Genomic DNA, 17,700 nt, shown 5'->3' on the forward strand with positions numbered 1-17,700 from the left:
TCAGTCAGCATATGCTGGCTCCATGATGTCACAAAAGCTAGCCAATGTGTGTTGTGTCATAAAGTCTAGCCAATCAGTTCTGCAGGATGGAAATTAATAGAACCAATTTCCTCCTCAGCTTTATCCAGGATTGACACCTCTGATTATGTATGTCTGTACACACCAACAAAAGTGTTTCCTAGCTCTGCTTCTTCCCTAGCTACTTTAGACTCTCTAATTGGAGTTATCAGAGGCTGAAGCTGGCACCTTATTCATGCTAAATATTTGCCCTCTGACTGGACTATAACAATAGACATATTTAACCGAATATTTCAACCAAGAGTCATCAGCAAGCTCTAAGCTACACAGAAGTGCCAAGTGGATTGTTTCCACTCTGTTTTACACAGGGGTCCAAGTGAATGCCAAGGATATGAATACAGTTCAGTGAGTCATGTTTTGTGGAGAATCTCTGCACTGTAGATTGTTAATCAGGTGCAACTGAGTCACTATAATAGTTCCGTTATTATTGTTACAAGTGGAATTCTGTTAAAAGACTCAAATGGTGATATTTTAAATTAGACTCTGACCCAAAGTTCGAGGTCAAACGCAGCTCAAACACTCTTTGGGTGGTCCTGAGGAAGCTGCAATCCCTTTACCTCCATCATCTTTTAAGTGGTTTCAGTGAAGAGCTGCAATTGTTTGAACACATGGGAAGCTGAGGGACAACCGAGGAAGGAAAGCGGTAAAACATATGCTTTGCAGGTAGGAAGTCACAGGTTCAAATTCTGACACCTCCAACTAAAAGTAGCAGGTGGCGGCAAAAAGCTCTACTCCATCAGTCAAAACAGACAATAGTAGCCTAGATAGGTTCCCTACCCACAATATTTCTCATCCCGAAAGCCATATTCCCTTCTGGGCAACTTTCCTGGGCCCACATGCCAGTGGTGGGTGGGGCAGAAGCAAAGTCTATGCACACTCACACACCCCTCTATGTCCTCCCTCCAAGGAAGCAGGAGTTTTGAGGATACATTCTAGGCAGGAAAAAAAACCCTTAAGGGTGTGTGGCTTGGGAAGAGAGACAGAGGACTCATCCAGACTTCCATTTGTGCCATGATTTGTAAGCATAGGTCCATGCTTTCCAGACATGGGTCTGAGCAGGGTTTCTTGTTTTTGTTTTGTTGTTGTTCTGCCAAACACTGCCGCTGTTTACCACTGAATTGGAACAAACACTGATCCACAGAAAAACTGATTGGCGTTTGTTCTGATTCAACAGTGAACAGCAGGTTTTCCTGAGGAGACCAAAAAACAAAACCCCTACTCAGACCTGTGCCTGGAAAGCACGGACTTGTGCTTACAAATCGTGACACAAGTTTGGATGAGCCCATAGATGTTTGCCTGCAGGCCTGAGCAACTACCTTAAATCCTGGCAGGATCAACCTGGAGGTCTGTGAATCTGGAAAAGACAGCTCAAAAGGGTTGGGAAGAAGGATGCAGCAAAGAGGTTGGGAAGCTGGCAGGCAGACAGGAAAGTGGTAAGGAGCAAGACAGATGAAGAATACCTGGAACAAGACTAGCAAGTCACACAAGCAGAATGACAACCTGGCTGATGTCAAGACCATTAATAACCAGCTTTGGAGAAGCTACTGGAGACAGTTAGGGCTTGTCTACACTTCCCCTTGTCCTATGCCTAGAAAGCATGGGGTGAGCAGTTTTCTGCTTGACCCATGCTTTCTAGGCACGGGTCCAAGCTGTTTTCCCCTCACCCTGCTCCTTTCCCAAGGGAAAACCCACTCTTTAGCTCTAAATCGGAACAAATGGCAATCCACAGAAAATCCTATTGCCGTCTGCTCCAACTGAGTGCTAAAGAGTGGTTTTCCCCTGCGGAAAGCAGTGGGACAAGAGGAATTCTGCCCACCTTTGAAGAAGCTCAAGGCCCGTGCAACAGATCTGTCTTCAGTTGAGAAAACAGGGCCAACCAACCTCTCTTGAATCCGCCTCCTCAAGAGTCCAGCCTAGTTACCGTAAATGTCCCTTCCATCACCAGCCCAAGGGGCTTCTTTACCCAGGTGACTGTTGTTTACCCCAGAGCAGCCAGGTTCTCTCACTCTGGGGCCAGCCGAGCGTCTTTGTTCCCCTCCTGAAAGAGAAAAGAGCTGAGGGAAAGGGTGTAAATAGACACCAGATGGTGGAACAAGTGAACCTGACCTCATAATCTTCATCAAATAGCTGTTTGCTCAGTTTAGTTTACATCTTTGCTTTCCAGCTTTTTTATTTGTTTGTGGATTCAAGGCAGGGATAAGGAGCCAGAGCATTTGTATGCAGGGCTGCTGGATGGGTGGAGGACAGGGGATAAGAAGAGGAGGAAAAAAATTAAAGGATCTGTGCTGAGAAAAGCGACCTCAGCTTATGTGACCAGACATCAGTGATGTGATTGCTATCCACTGTCAGCCTGGAAATAGCAAGAAGGACATAACCAGCAACCACACCAGTGGCTTGTGTGGACACTTGCCCTTTCTCTACTGCTGTGCACACACCATACATTTAAAGCACATTTAAAGCACATGACTTTCCCCAAATAATCCTGTCAGCCACAGTTTATCTCTTACATAGCTACAATTCCCAGCATCCCTAACAAATTAAGAGTCCCCAGGATTATTTGGGAGAAGACATATGATTTAAATGTACCGTGTGTACACAGCCTGAGTAAATGTTGTATTCTCTTCTGCTCCAAACATTAGGGGCCTTGGGCCAGCTTCATACAATATTGGGGGTGGGTTCTGGTTGCTTATGGGAAATCAAACCATGCAGCTGCTAAATTGGCTTTTCGTGTGTAGCAAGAGCCATACAGTTCAGGTCCATTTTAACGATGCAAAGTTTCATAGGCATAGTCAGCATTGCACAAGCAGCCCATCCCATGGAGAGGCCCCACATGGTCTGGGTTCCTCCAGATGGTATCCACATTCAGGCTGCCATAACCTCTGAAAAGGGCCTGATGAAATACATGGTAGGACTTTTTCAGACCAGGAGCCTCCAGATCAGACACTGACTTTCCTCCTGTTTCACCAGGTTAGTGAAAGGAATAACAGGCATTCGGGCCACAGCCCATAATCATCTTGGCCTGGCAAACCAGGGCTAATCTGTTGACATGTGGTGATGTCAAGTTCTCAGACTTCCTGCCTTCCCTTCATCTGGGCATGATGTCACTGAGGGAGCCTGTCAGGGCCTTCTTCTGAACACCTTCAGCTTGCCTGCTTGCCACCTGACCAAAAGACCCAGCTGCACTTGAACTTCAGAGGAGTAAAAGTCATTCATCCGCAGTCCACATCAGGGCTGGCTAACCTTTGGCTCTCCAACTCCTTGTTAGATTTCTGTTATGCCACTGTGCAGTTTTTGGAGTCACAAGACTCTGTTGACATTCCAGACTGTTGGAAGTCTCACGGGAGACGGATGTTGAAGTTACTGGTTTCCTGTTTCTTTGTTCCTGTTATTCACTGTCTCTCACAGAGAACAGATGCATATTCTTTTCTGTCCTGCGTAGATAGAAATAAATGTAGCAATGTAGCACATATTTCCTGGCTCTGTCTGCTGTCCGTGTACTCTGCGTAATGGGGAGCGTGCCTGAAGCCTCATTAAAGACTTAGGTTGTTAATCACTGTCAGAGCAGAGGTTGATGGATTCCGAAGATACGACGAGGAGGAGAGCTATTACACCTCGGTTGTATGGAAGCTCCGACACTCCTATCATCTCTGACTGTTGGCTGTGCTGATGGGAGTCCAACAACAGCTGGATGGCCACAGGTTCCCCATCCCTGGCCTACACAATCATAATCCACTGACTGGTAGCAGATACTATTCATTCAAAAGCAAGGCTGGCTATTTAAGAACTGGGCCCAATGTTCTAATCTCTTCTGTATTTGTGTTAACTTCCCCGGCTTCAGTTGGCAGAGAAGGTGCATGGAGTAGGGAGTAGAACACAGTCTGCACAGTTGCTTCTAAGCATTATTGGTGTGCCTTAATTGAACAATTATGGTGAAGTCACAAAGGCAAGAAGCTGACACAGGGAAGCACGTCTGGGAATGCAGGGGCCGTTTGCTGTTTCTCAATAGCCGCGTCGTTGTGTAACGCCTGCATTTTTCTGTCATGAAGACGGTTCCGTGAGCCAGTGCCAAAAGAAGCCAGAATTCTGATAAGATGTTAACATCTGACTTAAACATAGCTGGAGTGTCTGATATATGAGGTCATCTCCCCACTGTCTTGTTTACCCGAGCAGGAGGTGCTGCAGGGTGAAGGCTCAAGAGCATACGCAAATGGTCTGTGTAGGAAGACATCCCATTCACAAATGTGTCATTGGTGTGTATCGCCTACATCTCACAAAGGCAAGGCTGGAGTCAGCCTTGCTGGGCCTCTTTGAAAAGGCTGCAGAACAAAAGATCTGACCAAAGGTCCATCTGATCCATTGGCCAACCAGATAGGAGCATAGGAAGCTGCCTTATAGATGGTCCTTCTAGATAAGTATTGCCACTCTATACAAAGATGTGCTCTCCCATGCCTACATTCCCAGCATGTTTGCACTCCTGTCTCAGTGACCTCTACACTGGCTTGGTCATGTCCTCGGAATGGAATATGGCAGGATCCCAAGGGACATGCCCTTAGGAGAACTGGCTTCAGGCACCAGGCCCATTGGCAGACCAACTCTGTGTTACAAAGATGTCTGCAAACATAGCATGAAGGCTGGCAACATCAACCCCGCCATGTGGGAATCCCTTGCACACGACTGCAGTGCCTGGAGACAGGCAGTCAGGTTGAGCATCCATAGCAGTGACCAGAGGAGGAATGACCGCTGGGAGGAGCGCAGAGAGAAGAAATGCTGTGGTGCATCTGCAGCCACACAACCAAACAGCTTCATCTGTCCCAGGTGCAACAAAACGTATCTCTCCCACATCAGTCTCTCCCAGGGGTCGGCAAGCTTTTTGGGGGGTGGGCCGGTTCACCGCACCACAAACCTCCTGGTGAGCCAGAGTGCATGTGTGGGTGCGCACATGCACATGGCAGAGGGGGCTTCTCTCTCCACCCCCCCAGTCCCTCCCGTCCCCCTGCCTACCTAGGGTGCTGCTGAGAGGCAGAGGCTGGTGGCAGCAGCGGCGGAGGAAGAACAAGCAGTCCCAAAGGGCTGCTTTGGGGCTGCTCGTTCCTCCTCCTCCACCAACGACAGTGGCAGAAGTGGCGGAGAAGGAATGAGCAGCCCAAAAGGACTGCTTTCGGGCTGCTTATTCCTCCTCTGACAGCCTCTGCCGCTCGCAAGGGCAGAGCAGCAGTGGCACAGGTGGCGGCAGCAAACAGCTTGCTCCAACGAGGGGCTGCTGGAAATGCACTCGGCCAGCTCAGCCCAGCCCCCTTCCTCCTCTTGGCCACGCTCAGGTGCCGCTCACCCATTGGCCAGGGTCTGAAACCTTAGCAGGCGACTGGCCAGCGATTTGCTACACTGGGAGGAGGGGGAGATTCCGCCGCAGTGAGGGAGAGCGGGGAAAATGTCAGCGGGGGGAGCGGTGCCCGTGCCATGAAAAAAAACCCCACAGATTCCCCTTGTATCCAGCCCATGGGCCTTAGGTTGCCGACCTCTGGTCTCTACAGCCACAGCAGACGCTGTGACCTTCCAACAGTTTGGTTTCACCCCCAAAGGCACGCACCTCCATTGTCTCCCAAGACAAATGGATGCCAACCAACCCCATGGGTAGCCAACATGGTGTCCTCCAGATGGACTACAATGCCCATTAGCCCCAGCCACCATGGCCAGTGGGCAGGAATGATGAGAATTGTGGACTGTGATGTCTTCAGAACACGTGGGCAATCCCTGGTCTATACTACCTGACAACAAGTCTCCAGAGGTTCAGGCAGGGTTCTCTCCCAACCCTCCCTTGAGATGCCAAGGACTGAACCAGGGAGCTTCTGCATGCTAAGCTGATGCTCTGCCCCTGGTGCCTCTGGAAAACTCACAAGCAGGGTATGAAGGCAACAGCCCTCTTCTGCTGTGCTGTGATTATTCCTTGGCAAGTGAGGCTTGTATTTCTCACTGTTTAAGTTTGGCACCAAAGGCAATCCTGCTGAGATTGCTTCCACTTGGGAGCTCTTGAGTGGAGCCTGTCCCTGCTGAATGTGGGGCTTTAAGTCAGCACCAATCAAGCCCCATTTTTGGCAGAGATCAGCTACGCTCCAGAGTTCCTGACTGGAAACTCTGGAGTGTAGCTAATCCCATGCTGGCTTGAAGTCAACACCAATCAATTAGAGCCCCTCCCACACAATGAAATTAGACTCGAATGAAGCATTCTATTGCATCCAATAGAACAGGTTGCAGTGTGTGTGTGTGTGTTTGTATGGGCGTGTGGTGCCCTCAACAGTTTCTCAGCTTTGCAAATGTGTCCACAGCCCCCCAATTTTGGCAACCTTTATAACCATCTCTCTTTTTTAACTGCTTCTGACCTCTTACTTGTGGTACATTGCAGTTCAGACATTAGAATTATCAGTATCAGGGGGGATTAGGGGTGTCAATTATCTTTTGATGCCTTCCATTTCTCTTGCTGTGTTCAACTGTATTTGCCAAGGTAGGGAAAACCATGTCACTAGTAGCTAGAGATGAGGGAGGAATTCAATTCAGTTCACATGCAAGACTCACCTGAAACAATGTGTGGACCGACCCAACACACAGACATTCTTCAAAGTTTGCACTTCTGAATTTTGCAATACAGTTCTCCAGCCAAGCAGCATATATTTGAGTAAAATGTGCATTAAATGTACAAATTAGTGAAGATATTGTACCGAAATGCATATTAGGGAGAATGGCTTGGCAAAAATACAGTTAGGCAAAATTGCATTGAAAATGTGTATATTCAGAGAAAGTTGCACCTAAATAGATTAATTTTCAGGAGGATATTATTATTATTATTATTATTATTATTATTATTATTATTATTATCATCATCATCATCATCATCATGGCAAACCAACATAAAAATGTGGAGAACTAAGCATAAGTTTGGAAAAATGAGAACTGAAATTGCCAGATTCTACCATCGCAACTAGTATCAGACACAAAGTTTTAGGGATGTGGGTGCCGCTGTGGTCTAAACCACTGAGCCTCTTGGGCTTGCCAATTGGAAGGTTGGTGGTTTGAATCTGTGTGAGCTCCTATTGCTCTGTCCCAGCTTCTGCCAACCTAGCACTTCAAAGGCACACCAGTGCAAGTAGATAAATAGGTAGCGCTATGGCAGGAAGGTAAATGGTGTTTCCGTGTGCTCTGGCATTCATCACAGCCCTCTGTGCGCCAGTAGCTGTTTAGTCATGCAGGTCACGACCCAGAAAGCTGTCTGTGGACAAACGCCAGCTCCCTCGGCCAGAAAAGTGAGATGAGTGCCGCACCCCATAGTCGCCTTTGACGGGACTTAACCGTTCAGGGATCCTTTACCTTATGGAGTTTCAACAGGTTATCTTAGGCTAGATAATGCAACCTGTTGAGTCATTAAAGAAGAGAGCATCTCGCTGGGGGGGTCGCCATACAAAGGCTTCTGGAAAGTGAATAGTCCTCTTTACTGAAGGCAAATTGATCCTGTAAGGCAAACATTTACTGTAGGTGCCTCTGCAAAGCAAACAATCCTATCCGGATTGTTTTGGAGGGGTGGGAAGGAAGTCACAAAAAGAAGGGTGGCTTAAATTATTTGCACCGAGGATTAAGCTGTCTGTTACATGTCTCTGGACATATTTTCTTTGACAGCTCAGTACGCACGTTCTTTGAAACTTTAAATTGCCTTTCAGTTAGAATGGAGGCAAAAATGGCTTGGAATCAATATTTTAAATACAATCTGTGTGGTAACTCCTTCACTCCCCTATTCATTGTGTAAAGCACAATTCGTACTCCAGATATAGCTGACTCGAAGTCCCATCAGCAGCTGTCATGACTGTCCATGGTCAGGGATGATGGGAGTTACAGTCCAGCAACATCTGGAGGGCCACAGGTTCCCCCTCCCTGCTCTAAGGAATATTTAAGAGCAACAAAAACACAACTTGCCCCTCTCTTTTTGTAATGCATTTTGGATACTTCTGTACCAGCTCACGGCTTCCAAACCAAACCCTCAAAATAGATCCCTCTGTTGTTAAGAAACCAGAAGCCTTTCTGCTTGGAATAATAGGATTGGAATTGCCCAAAAAAGACGTTAGATTGTTTTTGTATGCCACTACAACAGCAAGACTGCTATTAGCTAAAAATTGGAAATCTCAAGAAATACCAACAGTAGAAGAATGGCAGATGAAGATGTTGGACTTTTTGGAGCTAGCCGACCTGACTGGAAGAATCCGCGACCAGAAAGAAGAGGAGTATCAAGAAGATTGGAAGAAATTTAAAGACTATTTAGCCAAATATTTTAATATAAGATAATTTGAAGTCACTTGACAATATTAAATAGGTTTAGGAATAAAATAAGAATGATTTGTTAAACATTGTGGATTTTGAACATCAAGAAAAGACTAGAAGATAGTAAACTGAGAGTTAATTTTATTTTTAGAAAGAAGAGGAGAGCTGTTACAAGGGGATATAATGAAATTCAGTTAGGGGGGATTCGAGGAAATTAAAATGAACTTTAGGGTTGGTATGTAATGAATGATGCTTTACAGGGTTAAAGGGGGGGGGAATTGTGTTGTTGTTGCTTTTTAAAAGTACAAAGATGGATGTAATCTAACCAGACACAACAATATAGTAAGAGTAAAATTTCTGAGGTCTTAGAACAAAGGAAGGAAGTCAATATATGTATATGTACGTAATGATATGGTTTTTTTCTGTAGATGTGTGCTTTTTCGTTTTTGTTTAGTGTTGTTTTGTTTCCTTTGCTTTTTTTTTTGCTTTTTTCTGTGTTGTTTTTTTTTTATGTTCCGTTCTTTTTTGTTTGTATAGTATTATTTTGGATTCAATGTTTGCAATTTTTGTTATGATTATGCATTGAAAATAAAAAAAAATAAAAAAATGAACTTTAGAAGGAATATGTATTTATATCTTTATTTCTTTTTTATTTTCTTTTTCTTTTTTAGTATTGTAATGTGTTTCCTTTTTTTATATATATGTTATATTTGTCAAAATCAATAAAAAAATTGAAACAAAACAAAACAAAATAGATCCCTCTGTAGAATGCAGAGTATCACCCCCTGACTGAAGAATGAGATATCATCCCCTGCCTTGACCCGCTTGGCTGCTTCTATGTTTCAGAATCACATCCTCACCTTGATGTCTGTGGCTGCTCAGATCTACAAGCACCCCAGCCTGAAGAACTCCATCAGTTTGGTGGTGGTGAAGGTGGTGGTGGTGGAAGATGAGAAGGTTGGGCCAGAAGTGTCTGACAACGGAGGGCTCATGCTACGGAACTTCTGCGAGTGGCAGCAGCAGTTCAACCCTGCAAGTGACCGTCTCCCCGAGCACTATGACACGGCAGTCTTGTTGACGAGACAGGTGTGTAGACGCTTGCAGTCAGGTGTGTAGACAGAATTGCTCAGAGGCCAGCGTTGTCTAATCTCCCTGCAAACAAACCAGGTTGAAGGTTCAATAAAGAGGTCATCTGGGAGCACCCTTTGTTACATTGCCATTTTTTCCTCTTTGCAATAGGCAACCAGAAAAATGACCGTTAGAAGTCTGAACTGTATGCAGAGTGGGAAACAGCATCTGCATTCATATCAAAATGTTTGAGATAAGAGTATACTTGCAGTAAATATCTACAGTCATACCTCGGGTTGAATATGCTTCAGGTTGAGCGTTTTCAGGTGACGCTCCGCAGTGACCCAGAAGTAACAGAATGTGTTACTTCCGGGTTTCACCGCTCGCACATGCGCAGATGCTCAAAATGACATCATGCGCATGTGCGGAAGCGACGAATCGCGACATGCGCAGACGCAGGTTGCGTTCGCTTCAGGATGCAAACGGGGCTCCAGAACGGATCCCATTTGCATCCAGAGGTACCACTGTATTAGGGATGACACACACACACCCCAAATACGTAAGGCAGGCATCCCCAAACTCGGCCCTCCAGTGGTTTTGGGACTACAACTCCCATCATCCCTAGCTAACAGAACCAGTGGTCAGGGATGATGGGAATTGTAGTCCCAAAACAGCTGGCGGGCTGAGTTTGGGGATGCCTGACATAAGGGTTTGTTTAGAAGGCTGGACTAGCAGGAAGGTTGAAAACAATACTGCTTGATAAAATAATATAGCAAAGCCAGCAACTGAAACATACAACAAATCACTAAGAGAGGAAGGGAGAGAGTGGTGGACTCTCCTTCACTGGGGGCTATCTGCTAGGAACACTTGAGCTGTGATTCCTGCATTCCAGGCAGTTGATGACCCTTGGGGGTACCGTCCAATTCTAAAATTCTACAATTCTATGAAAAAACCCTCACAGTTGCTTAAAAGAATTAACAAATTCTAAGAAGTTCAAAAAGCCATTGGAGAATGACAAGGTCTTTCCCTGACACTAAAAAGATAACAGAATAGCTATTAGGTGGCCCTCCTCACTATTTGCTTTTAAAAAACAGGATTTGTATACCGCTTAATTGGTGTGGTTTTTTAAAAAAAAAAACTCTCAGTGGTTTACATAAAATATACATTAAAATTATTGGTATAAACCAGAAGTTAAAAAACAAGTTGACCTAAGAAAAACCTCAGGGCTATAATTTTTTAAAAAATCCCAAGCTGGGATTCAAGGCAACGTACAATTTTAAAAACAATTTTAAAACACAAAGTAATAAAGACAAAGCAGTTAAAAACAATAGTTATAATACAATAAAAACACACTTAGAACCGGCATTGAAATACTGATTGCCTTGATGTCAAGGGGAAGGCAGTTCCAGAAGGCAGGTGCTACCCCACTGAAACATCAGTTCCTTTCAAGTGTGGAACGATCTGTTCATTTACATTATTGTGTGAGAGGTCCATTGGGGATGACGGTGGCTCCGTTTCCTTTGTGTACTAGTTTCTGCTTCATTTTCTCACTCACAGGATTTCTGTGGACACCAGGGCTGCAGGACCCTTGGAGTGGCTGAGACAGGCACCATGTGCAACCCAAACAAGAGCTGTTCTGTGATCGAAGATGAGGGTCTCCAGGCAGCCTACACCTTGGCCCATGAACTAGGTAGTTACCATGCCCATATTGATGTGCACAGCAGGCGGGAGGAAGCCCATCATAGTGCCATTCTTAAAAAAAAACCACCACACTTTTCTAGCCCTCATAGTTGGAAATATAAGCTTGCATATATTTAAACAATGACTGCTGAAATTTAGGAAGCCAATGGAATCTCAGAAGCTGTCTTTTACGGAGTCTGAACACTGGTCATCTGCTTCAATATTGTCTGCACTGACTGGCAGTGGCTGCCAAAAACCTTTCCCAGTCCTGTGATAAGAATTGAACCCGAAACTCTCTGCCTGCATGGCATGCTCTCAATCATTGAACTACAGTCATTTCCCAAGTAGTTGCTGAACAAGTTTTTCATTGCCATGTGCACTGTTGTGTAATTAACTAGCAAAAGCAGAATAAACTATGCAGTATGCAAATGTTGCAGAAGAGTGCTGCAAAAATAGAAAACCTGCAGCTTTGCAAAATGCAGGTTTCAAAATTCAGCTTTTCTTATTGCGTAACAGGGATCATGGCACTGAAAACCGAAGCTTTGTTTTAGGGTAACTTTTTATTTTCAGTGGCCTTTTTTGTACAGGGTGAGCAGAGCTTTCAGATGGCAGACTTGGAAAGAAGTTTACTAGGGTATTATAGCACTTTGTTTGGGGATGGGAGAGACATTGCAAAGGAATTTAGGGCAATGAAGCCATCTCCAAGGACAATTATCAGTTCAGAAAGGCAGGAATAGCTCATTCACCTCCTGTTTCTATGCTCTTTCATTCCAGGGCATGTACTCAGCATGCCTCATGACGATTCCAAGGCCTGTGAGAAGAACTTTGGGACCTTAGGGAAGCATCACATGATGGCCCCTCTGTTCATCCACTTAAACAAGACTCTGCCATGGTCCCCTTGCAGTGCCATGCACATCACAGAATTTCTGGATGGAGGGCACGGTAGGTATCGAACTTGCTATCCTTTTCAGATGTCTGCTGGGACAGTCCCATTGATGCCCATCCATCTTTTGAGAATGGCTATTAGAAACTCCTTGGTAATGTCAAGATTACATCTCTGACAATATTGACAATATTGTGGTTTCTCCCTCTTCAGTTGCACAAGGCATTTAGTCAATGCCAAACTCAAGATAGGCTATGTGTCAGAATCTGAACACTTTTGCAACTTTTCATGTGCTACGGTTTTGTGATTTTAGGACAGGTAAAGCAAAGTACTTCTTCATGCAGCGCATAGTTAAGCAGTGAAGGTTGCTCCCACAGGAGGTAGAGATGGCCTTTAAAAGAGGATTGGGCATTCCCCTCCCCCATCAATAAAAAAATTCCATCAATAAAAGAATGGCAAATTAAACTTTGTGAATATATAAATTTGGCAAGATTCACAGCATTCTTAAGGGGACAATCAGACCAAAAATTAGCAAAAGAATGGGATTGTGTTAAAGAATATATGAAAAAAACATTGTTCAGGAGTAAGTATATCGGTATGTAACGAATGAAGCTTTGCAGGGTTAAAGAAATTGAAAAACGGTGCAAAGGGTATAAAGATAGAGGTAATTTACATTAGATACAACAATTCAGAAAGATTAAAAATTTTGAGGTCTCAAAACAGAGGAAGGAAGTCAATATGTGTATACGTACGGAAGTCAATATGTGTATATGTATGTAAAGATTATGATGATGACATGGTTTTCTCTGTAGGTTTTTGTGTGTGTGTGTTTTTGTTTTTGTTTCTGTTTGTTTTGTTTTGCTTTATTTTTGTTTGGTTTTTTTCTGGATTTTATGTTTGTAATTTTTGTTGTAATTTTGCATTGAAAATTAAAAATTAAAAAACAGAGGATTGGGCAAATTTATGGAGGAGAGTGGGTGGCTGTTAGCCATTATGGTTGGAGGTATCAATGCTTCTGAACACAGTTACTGGAAACCACAGGAGGGGCAAGTGCCCTTGTGCTCAAGTCCTGCTTGTGAGTTTCCCACAGGCATCTATCTGCTTGGCCACTGTGAGAACAGAATGCTGGACTCATTGGGTCATTGGCCTGATCCAGGAGGTTGTTCTTATGCAAGGAAATCCTTAGCTTCTCTAGATTTGGTGATATTTCCAGTTGGAATACAGACTTCTTTTGTTATGTATGCGATTTGACTTTGGCTGTGCAGTAGCTGGGAAGCTGATTCAGTAGACATTTAAAGACATACCTACCTGTTTCACACTTTCCTAAACAATATGCAAGCCAAAATACAACCATATTTTGAAATCCTTATTATTCATTATTGAAATGAATAAAAAGTAGCCTTTGGTGTGACCTTCTTTACCTCTCTCCCTCACCAGGTGACTGCCTGCTTGACAAACCTGCCGAACCCATTGCCCTCCCCACAGACCTTCCAGGCCAAGTCCCCCTATACAACCTTGATCATCAGTGCCAGCAGATCTTTGGCAAGGAGTTTCGACACTGCCCAAACACCACGCAGGAGGACATCTGTTCCCAGCTCTGGTGTAAGCTGGAGGCAGGGGAGCGCCTGTGCCACACCAGGAATGGCAGCTTGCCCTGGGCAGATGGGACACCCTGTGGGGCAGAGAAGATGTGTTTGGATGGACACTGTGTGGCCCAAGACACAGTGATGCCTGAGGTAATCATCTAGTGAGAAGCAGGCAGCCCACCTCTGACTAAACGCCAGATAACACTTGAATAACACAGTTTCTATGATTTCTCCTCCAAACAGGAAGGGGTGTGTACCCCTTTCTCTTTCTGCCATTTCAAAATTATAAACACAAGAACACCTTCCCACTCACATGGAAAAATATACAGGGATCGTGTATTTTCCCTTCATGCCTGATACTATTGTTGTTGTTGTTGTTGTTGTTGTCGTTGTCGTTGTCGTCATATATTTAACTAAAGCATGCAAAAATTTCTAATTGCTATACAAATCCAGTAGACATGATACAAAAGGAAAGAGGACCAGGGAGGGAAGAGGGGAAACCAGCATTGGAGCAACTTCCACATTGGATGGCCAATGGATGGGGGCAAGCTGGTCTTCTCTCTGCCATGATGACAGGGGCTGGGGCAGCCTCCCAATGGCAAATCAGCTGGAATCAGGGCCTTAACTCAGGGATTTGTATTTTGCAGCCGGCAGTGGATGGAAACTGGGGACCCTGGAGCCCATGGAGGCCATGTTCCAGGACATGTGGTGGAGGAGTCCATTTCTCCGAAAGAGGGTGTGACAACCCCACACCTAAGAATGGAGGCAAATACTGCGAAGGCCAAAGAGTCAAGTATGAATCATGCCACACTGAGGAATGCCCACCGAATGGTAATCAGCTGTTTCCCGGCAAACCTTAATTCCCACTGACTCCAGAAGGAAGAAGCAGAGCTGACCCCACCCCAACCAAAGGGAAATAGCTTGTGACAAGAATGCAACCATTGTAAGGATGGGCAGGAAGCCGTTAAGATATCAGCTAATATATTGTAAGGGTTAACTACACTGCAGACATTTGTCAGTTTTCTATTGCTTTATCTGTCATGAATCCTGGGATTATTAGTCTAGTCAGGATGCAGAGAATGACCTGTTAGAGATCATTAATATTGCCTCCCCCCCAGAAAACTACAATACCTGGGGTCCCTGGAATGACAGAATGACTACTAACTTAGTTTAAGGCCAAATTCACACTATACCATTAAAGCAGTATGATATCACTTTAAACAATCATGGTTTCTCCCAAAGAATTCTGGGAGCTGTAGTCTGCTATTGACTGCTAAGAGTTGCTAGGAGATCCCTATTGCCCTCCCAGAACTACAGTTCCCAAAGTTCCTTGGGTGGAGAGATTGCTTTTTAAGCCACTCTGAGGATTGTAGCTCTGGGAGAAGAATAGGAGTCTCTGAATAACACTCAACACACTTAACAAACTGCAGCTCCCAGAATTCCTTGGGGGAAGCTGCGACTGTCCAACCCAGAGCTTTCCAAACTGTGTGTAGCGATGCATTAGTGTGTTGGCTGCAGTGTGAAGGTGTGTCGGGCAAGCGCTCCCCGTCCTCCTCCCAGGGCTGGAAAGGGGTTAGTTTAACCTCCGGTTTGCTAGTAAAACTGAATGACTGTGTCGTGAAATGATGCATGTCTAAAATGTGTGTCACCAACATGAAAAGTTGGAAAGCTCTGGTCTAACGTGATAACATAGCGCTTCGAATGTATGATGTGAACACGACCGATGACTGCAGTCTAGCTATGCCCCTTAACATGAACAAGATCAGGACTTGCTACAGAAGCATGTCCCAGAGAACCCGAGATGGCTTTAAAAGAGGATTAGGAAAATTCATGGAGGAGAAGGCTATCAATGGCTACTAGCCAGGATGGCTATTTTTCTGGGCTTCCATGTCTTCATGTGCAATCAGCTGCCTTTCGTTTCCTTTGCAGGCAAGAGTTTTCGAGAGCAACAGTGTGAAAAGTATGACACTTACAACTATACAGACACAAACGGGAATCTGCTGGAGTGGGTCCCCATGTACACAGGCGTGTCACCTCGCGACCGCTGCAAGCTGTTCTGCCGGGCTAAAGGGGGAACCCGTCAATTCAAAGTGTTTGAGTCCAAAGTAAGACTTGCTCTTTGCTCTGAGAGTAACCTCAAAATCCCTTCGAGCAGTTACAGCACTTAAGAAAATAATAATTAGATTTTCTACAATTATAACAAAAAACACAAAGCAGAATGACACACAAACACAGGAAAAAACAGAAAAAAGAAAAATACATCAATGAACGAAAAAAGAAAAAAGGAACAATAAACAATAACAACAAACTTAATTCTTTACAAATCCAACCTTTTAAACATATTGGTTGACTTCATCTAGTCCCTCCCTTCTGAGTTTCCTTGTAGTTGAAAGTAACAGCTTTCCAATATCATTCTTAAACTAAAACAATTTCCAATTATAATCCATCTTATTCACTTTTCTTAATATTTGAGCTTCTTTTTGCAACTAAACGAAAAAGCAAAAAAATGAATTATGTGCAAACTGTATGTACATTTTAGCAGACTGGGGTTATCCTAAATCAGGCATCCCCAAACTCGGCCCTCCAGATGTTTTGGGACTACAACTCCCATCATCCCTAGTTAACAGGACCAGCGGTCAGGGATGATGGGAGTTGCAGTCCCAAAACCTCTGGAGGGCCGAGTTTGGGGATGCCTGTCCTAAATCATGGTATCACAGAGAAGGGCAACGGAACCTCACTTTGCTCTCGCTTTGTTTTTGTTTCAGGTAGCTGATGGGACCCTCTGTGCACCCGACACCCTCTCTGTTTGTGTGAGTGGGCAGTGCATCAAGGCTGGCTGTGACCACATCATTGGTTCGCCCAAGAAGTTAGACAAGTGTGGGATTTGCGGTGGCAACGGCTCAACTTGCAAGAAAATATCTGGCTCACTCAACAAATCTAAGTATGAGGCAGACCAGGGCAGCTTCAGCCAATCCCAGTATTGCGAAGGAGGGAGATGGTTGGGTGATGGCGGGGTAGACCAGAGGAAGACTGCATAGGAGGCGATGGCTGACCTGATTCCTTGTTTATCATGGTTCTGGAGCTGGATTTAAAGATGGTGCTGCAGAAGCACAAAAATCATAGATCAAAGGGGAAAGCTCGTAGCTTTGCATGTAGAAGGCCCTAGTTTCAGTTCCTGGCATCTTCAGGCACAGCTAGGAATGTTCCCTGTCTGTATCCCTCCAGAGGCACTGCCCATCAGTGCAAACAGTAATAAGATAGATCGACCGATGTATAAAGCAGTTTCCCTGCTGAGGACAGGGGAGAGTTCCTTTGCAGAAGGGGCCATGGTCCTTTATGGAATATCAATTTTGTAGCTGAAGAAATTTGTTGTGCTGTTTCTGGAGTTTGTAGTAATGGTGTTACTGTTTTGAGAGCTTGTGTATTATTCCACTTTTATTTTGTATGCTATTTTGATGGCTTTCTGCCGTGAAGTAGGTTAATAATAATAATAATAATAATAATAATAATAATAATAATAATAATAGCAGCAGCTCAGTGACAGAGCATCTGCTTTGCATGCAGAAGATTCCAGGTTCACTTCCCAGTGTTTCCAGGTAGGGCTGGAAGAGAACCCTACCTAAAGCCCAGGAGAGCTGCTGCCATTCAGTGTATGTTCCTACCAGTAGGGCATGGGCTGTGTAACTGAGTTGGGGAATCCAGAAACAGCTCTGATGTGCAAGCAAGAACAAGGATCTGCCAGCTACCATTCTTAAGGATATGTCAGCTTAGTTCTCCAACAACCCTCAAGGGAGATACAGACCTTGAAGTTCAGGCAGATAGCAATATTCTTTCAATACTTCATCCGGGGATTTGAGACAGGTATATATAAAGGAATTGTTAAAAATAAAAAAAAAGCATTGCATTTATGATCAAAACTCATTGTTTTTGCCCTATCTGTCCAATTCCCTGTTTTCTTGGGAAATGAAGTGTCTCTCTAGCTTCTGCTACATTTCTAGGATGCTGCACCTGATGCAGCAACAGCCCTAACTGCTTCTGAATTATCACCCCTCTCTCCCCCACCTCCAAGAATCCTGGGACTTACAGGTTTGGTGAGGGTGCTAG

General features: G+C 44.6%; 1 protein-coding gene across 1 annotated transcript in view; it reads left to right on the forward strand.

Moving 5' to 3' along the window:
* ADAMTS8 (ADAM metallopeptidase with thrombospondin type 1 motif 8) overlaps window positions 1–17,700 on the forward strand; it is a 42,183-nt gene that overhangs the window by 12,875 nt on the left and 11,608 nt on the right. Inside the window, exons 2-8 of the mRNA XM_028708090.2 lie at window positions 9,226–9,465; window positions 11,005–11,137; window positions 11,902–12,069; window positions 13,448–13,746; window positions 14,244–14,427; window positions 15,526–15,701; window positions 16,362–16,537. Coding sequence (XP_028563923.2) covers window positions 9,226–9,465; window positions 11,005–11,137; window positions 11,902–12,069; window positions 13,448–13,746; window positions 14,244–14,427; window positions 15,526–15,701; window positions 16,362–16,537 — 1,376 coding nt within the window. The remainder of the gene's footprint in view (window positions 1–9,225; window positions 9,466–11,004; window positions 11,138–11,901; window positions 12,070–13,447; window positions 13,747–14,243; window positions 14,428–15,525; window positions 15,702–16,361; window positions 16,538–17,700) is intronic.

This window comes from Podarcis muralis, chromosome 15 (genome assembly GCF_964188315.1).
Source record: "Podarcis muralis chromosome 15, rPodMur119.hap1.1, whole genome shotgun sequence".
Lineage (NCBI taxonomy): Eukaryota > Metazoa > Chordata > Lepidosauria > Squamata > Lacertidae > Podarcis > Podarcis muralis.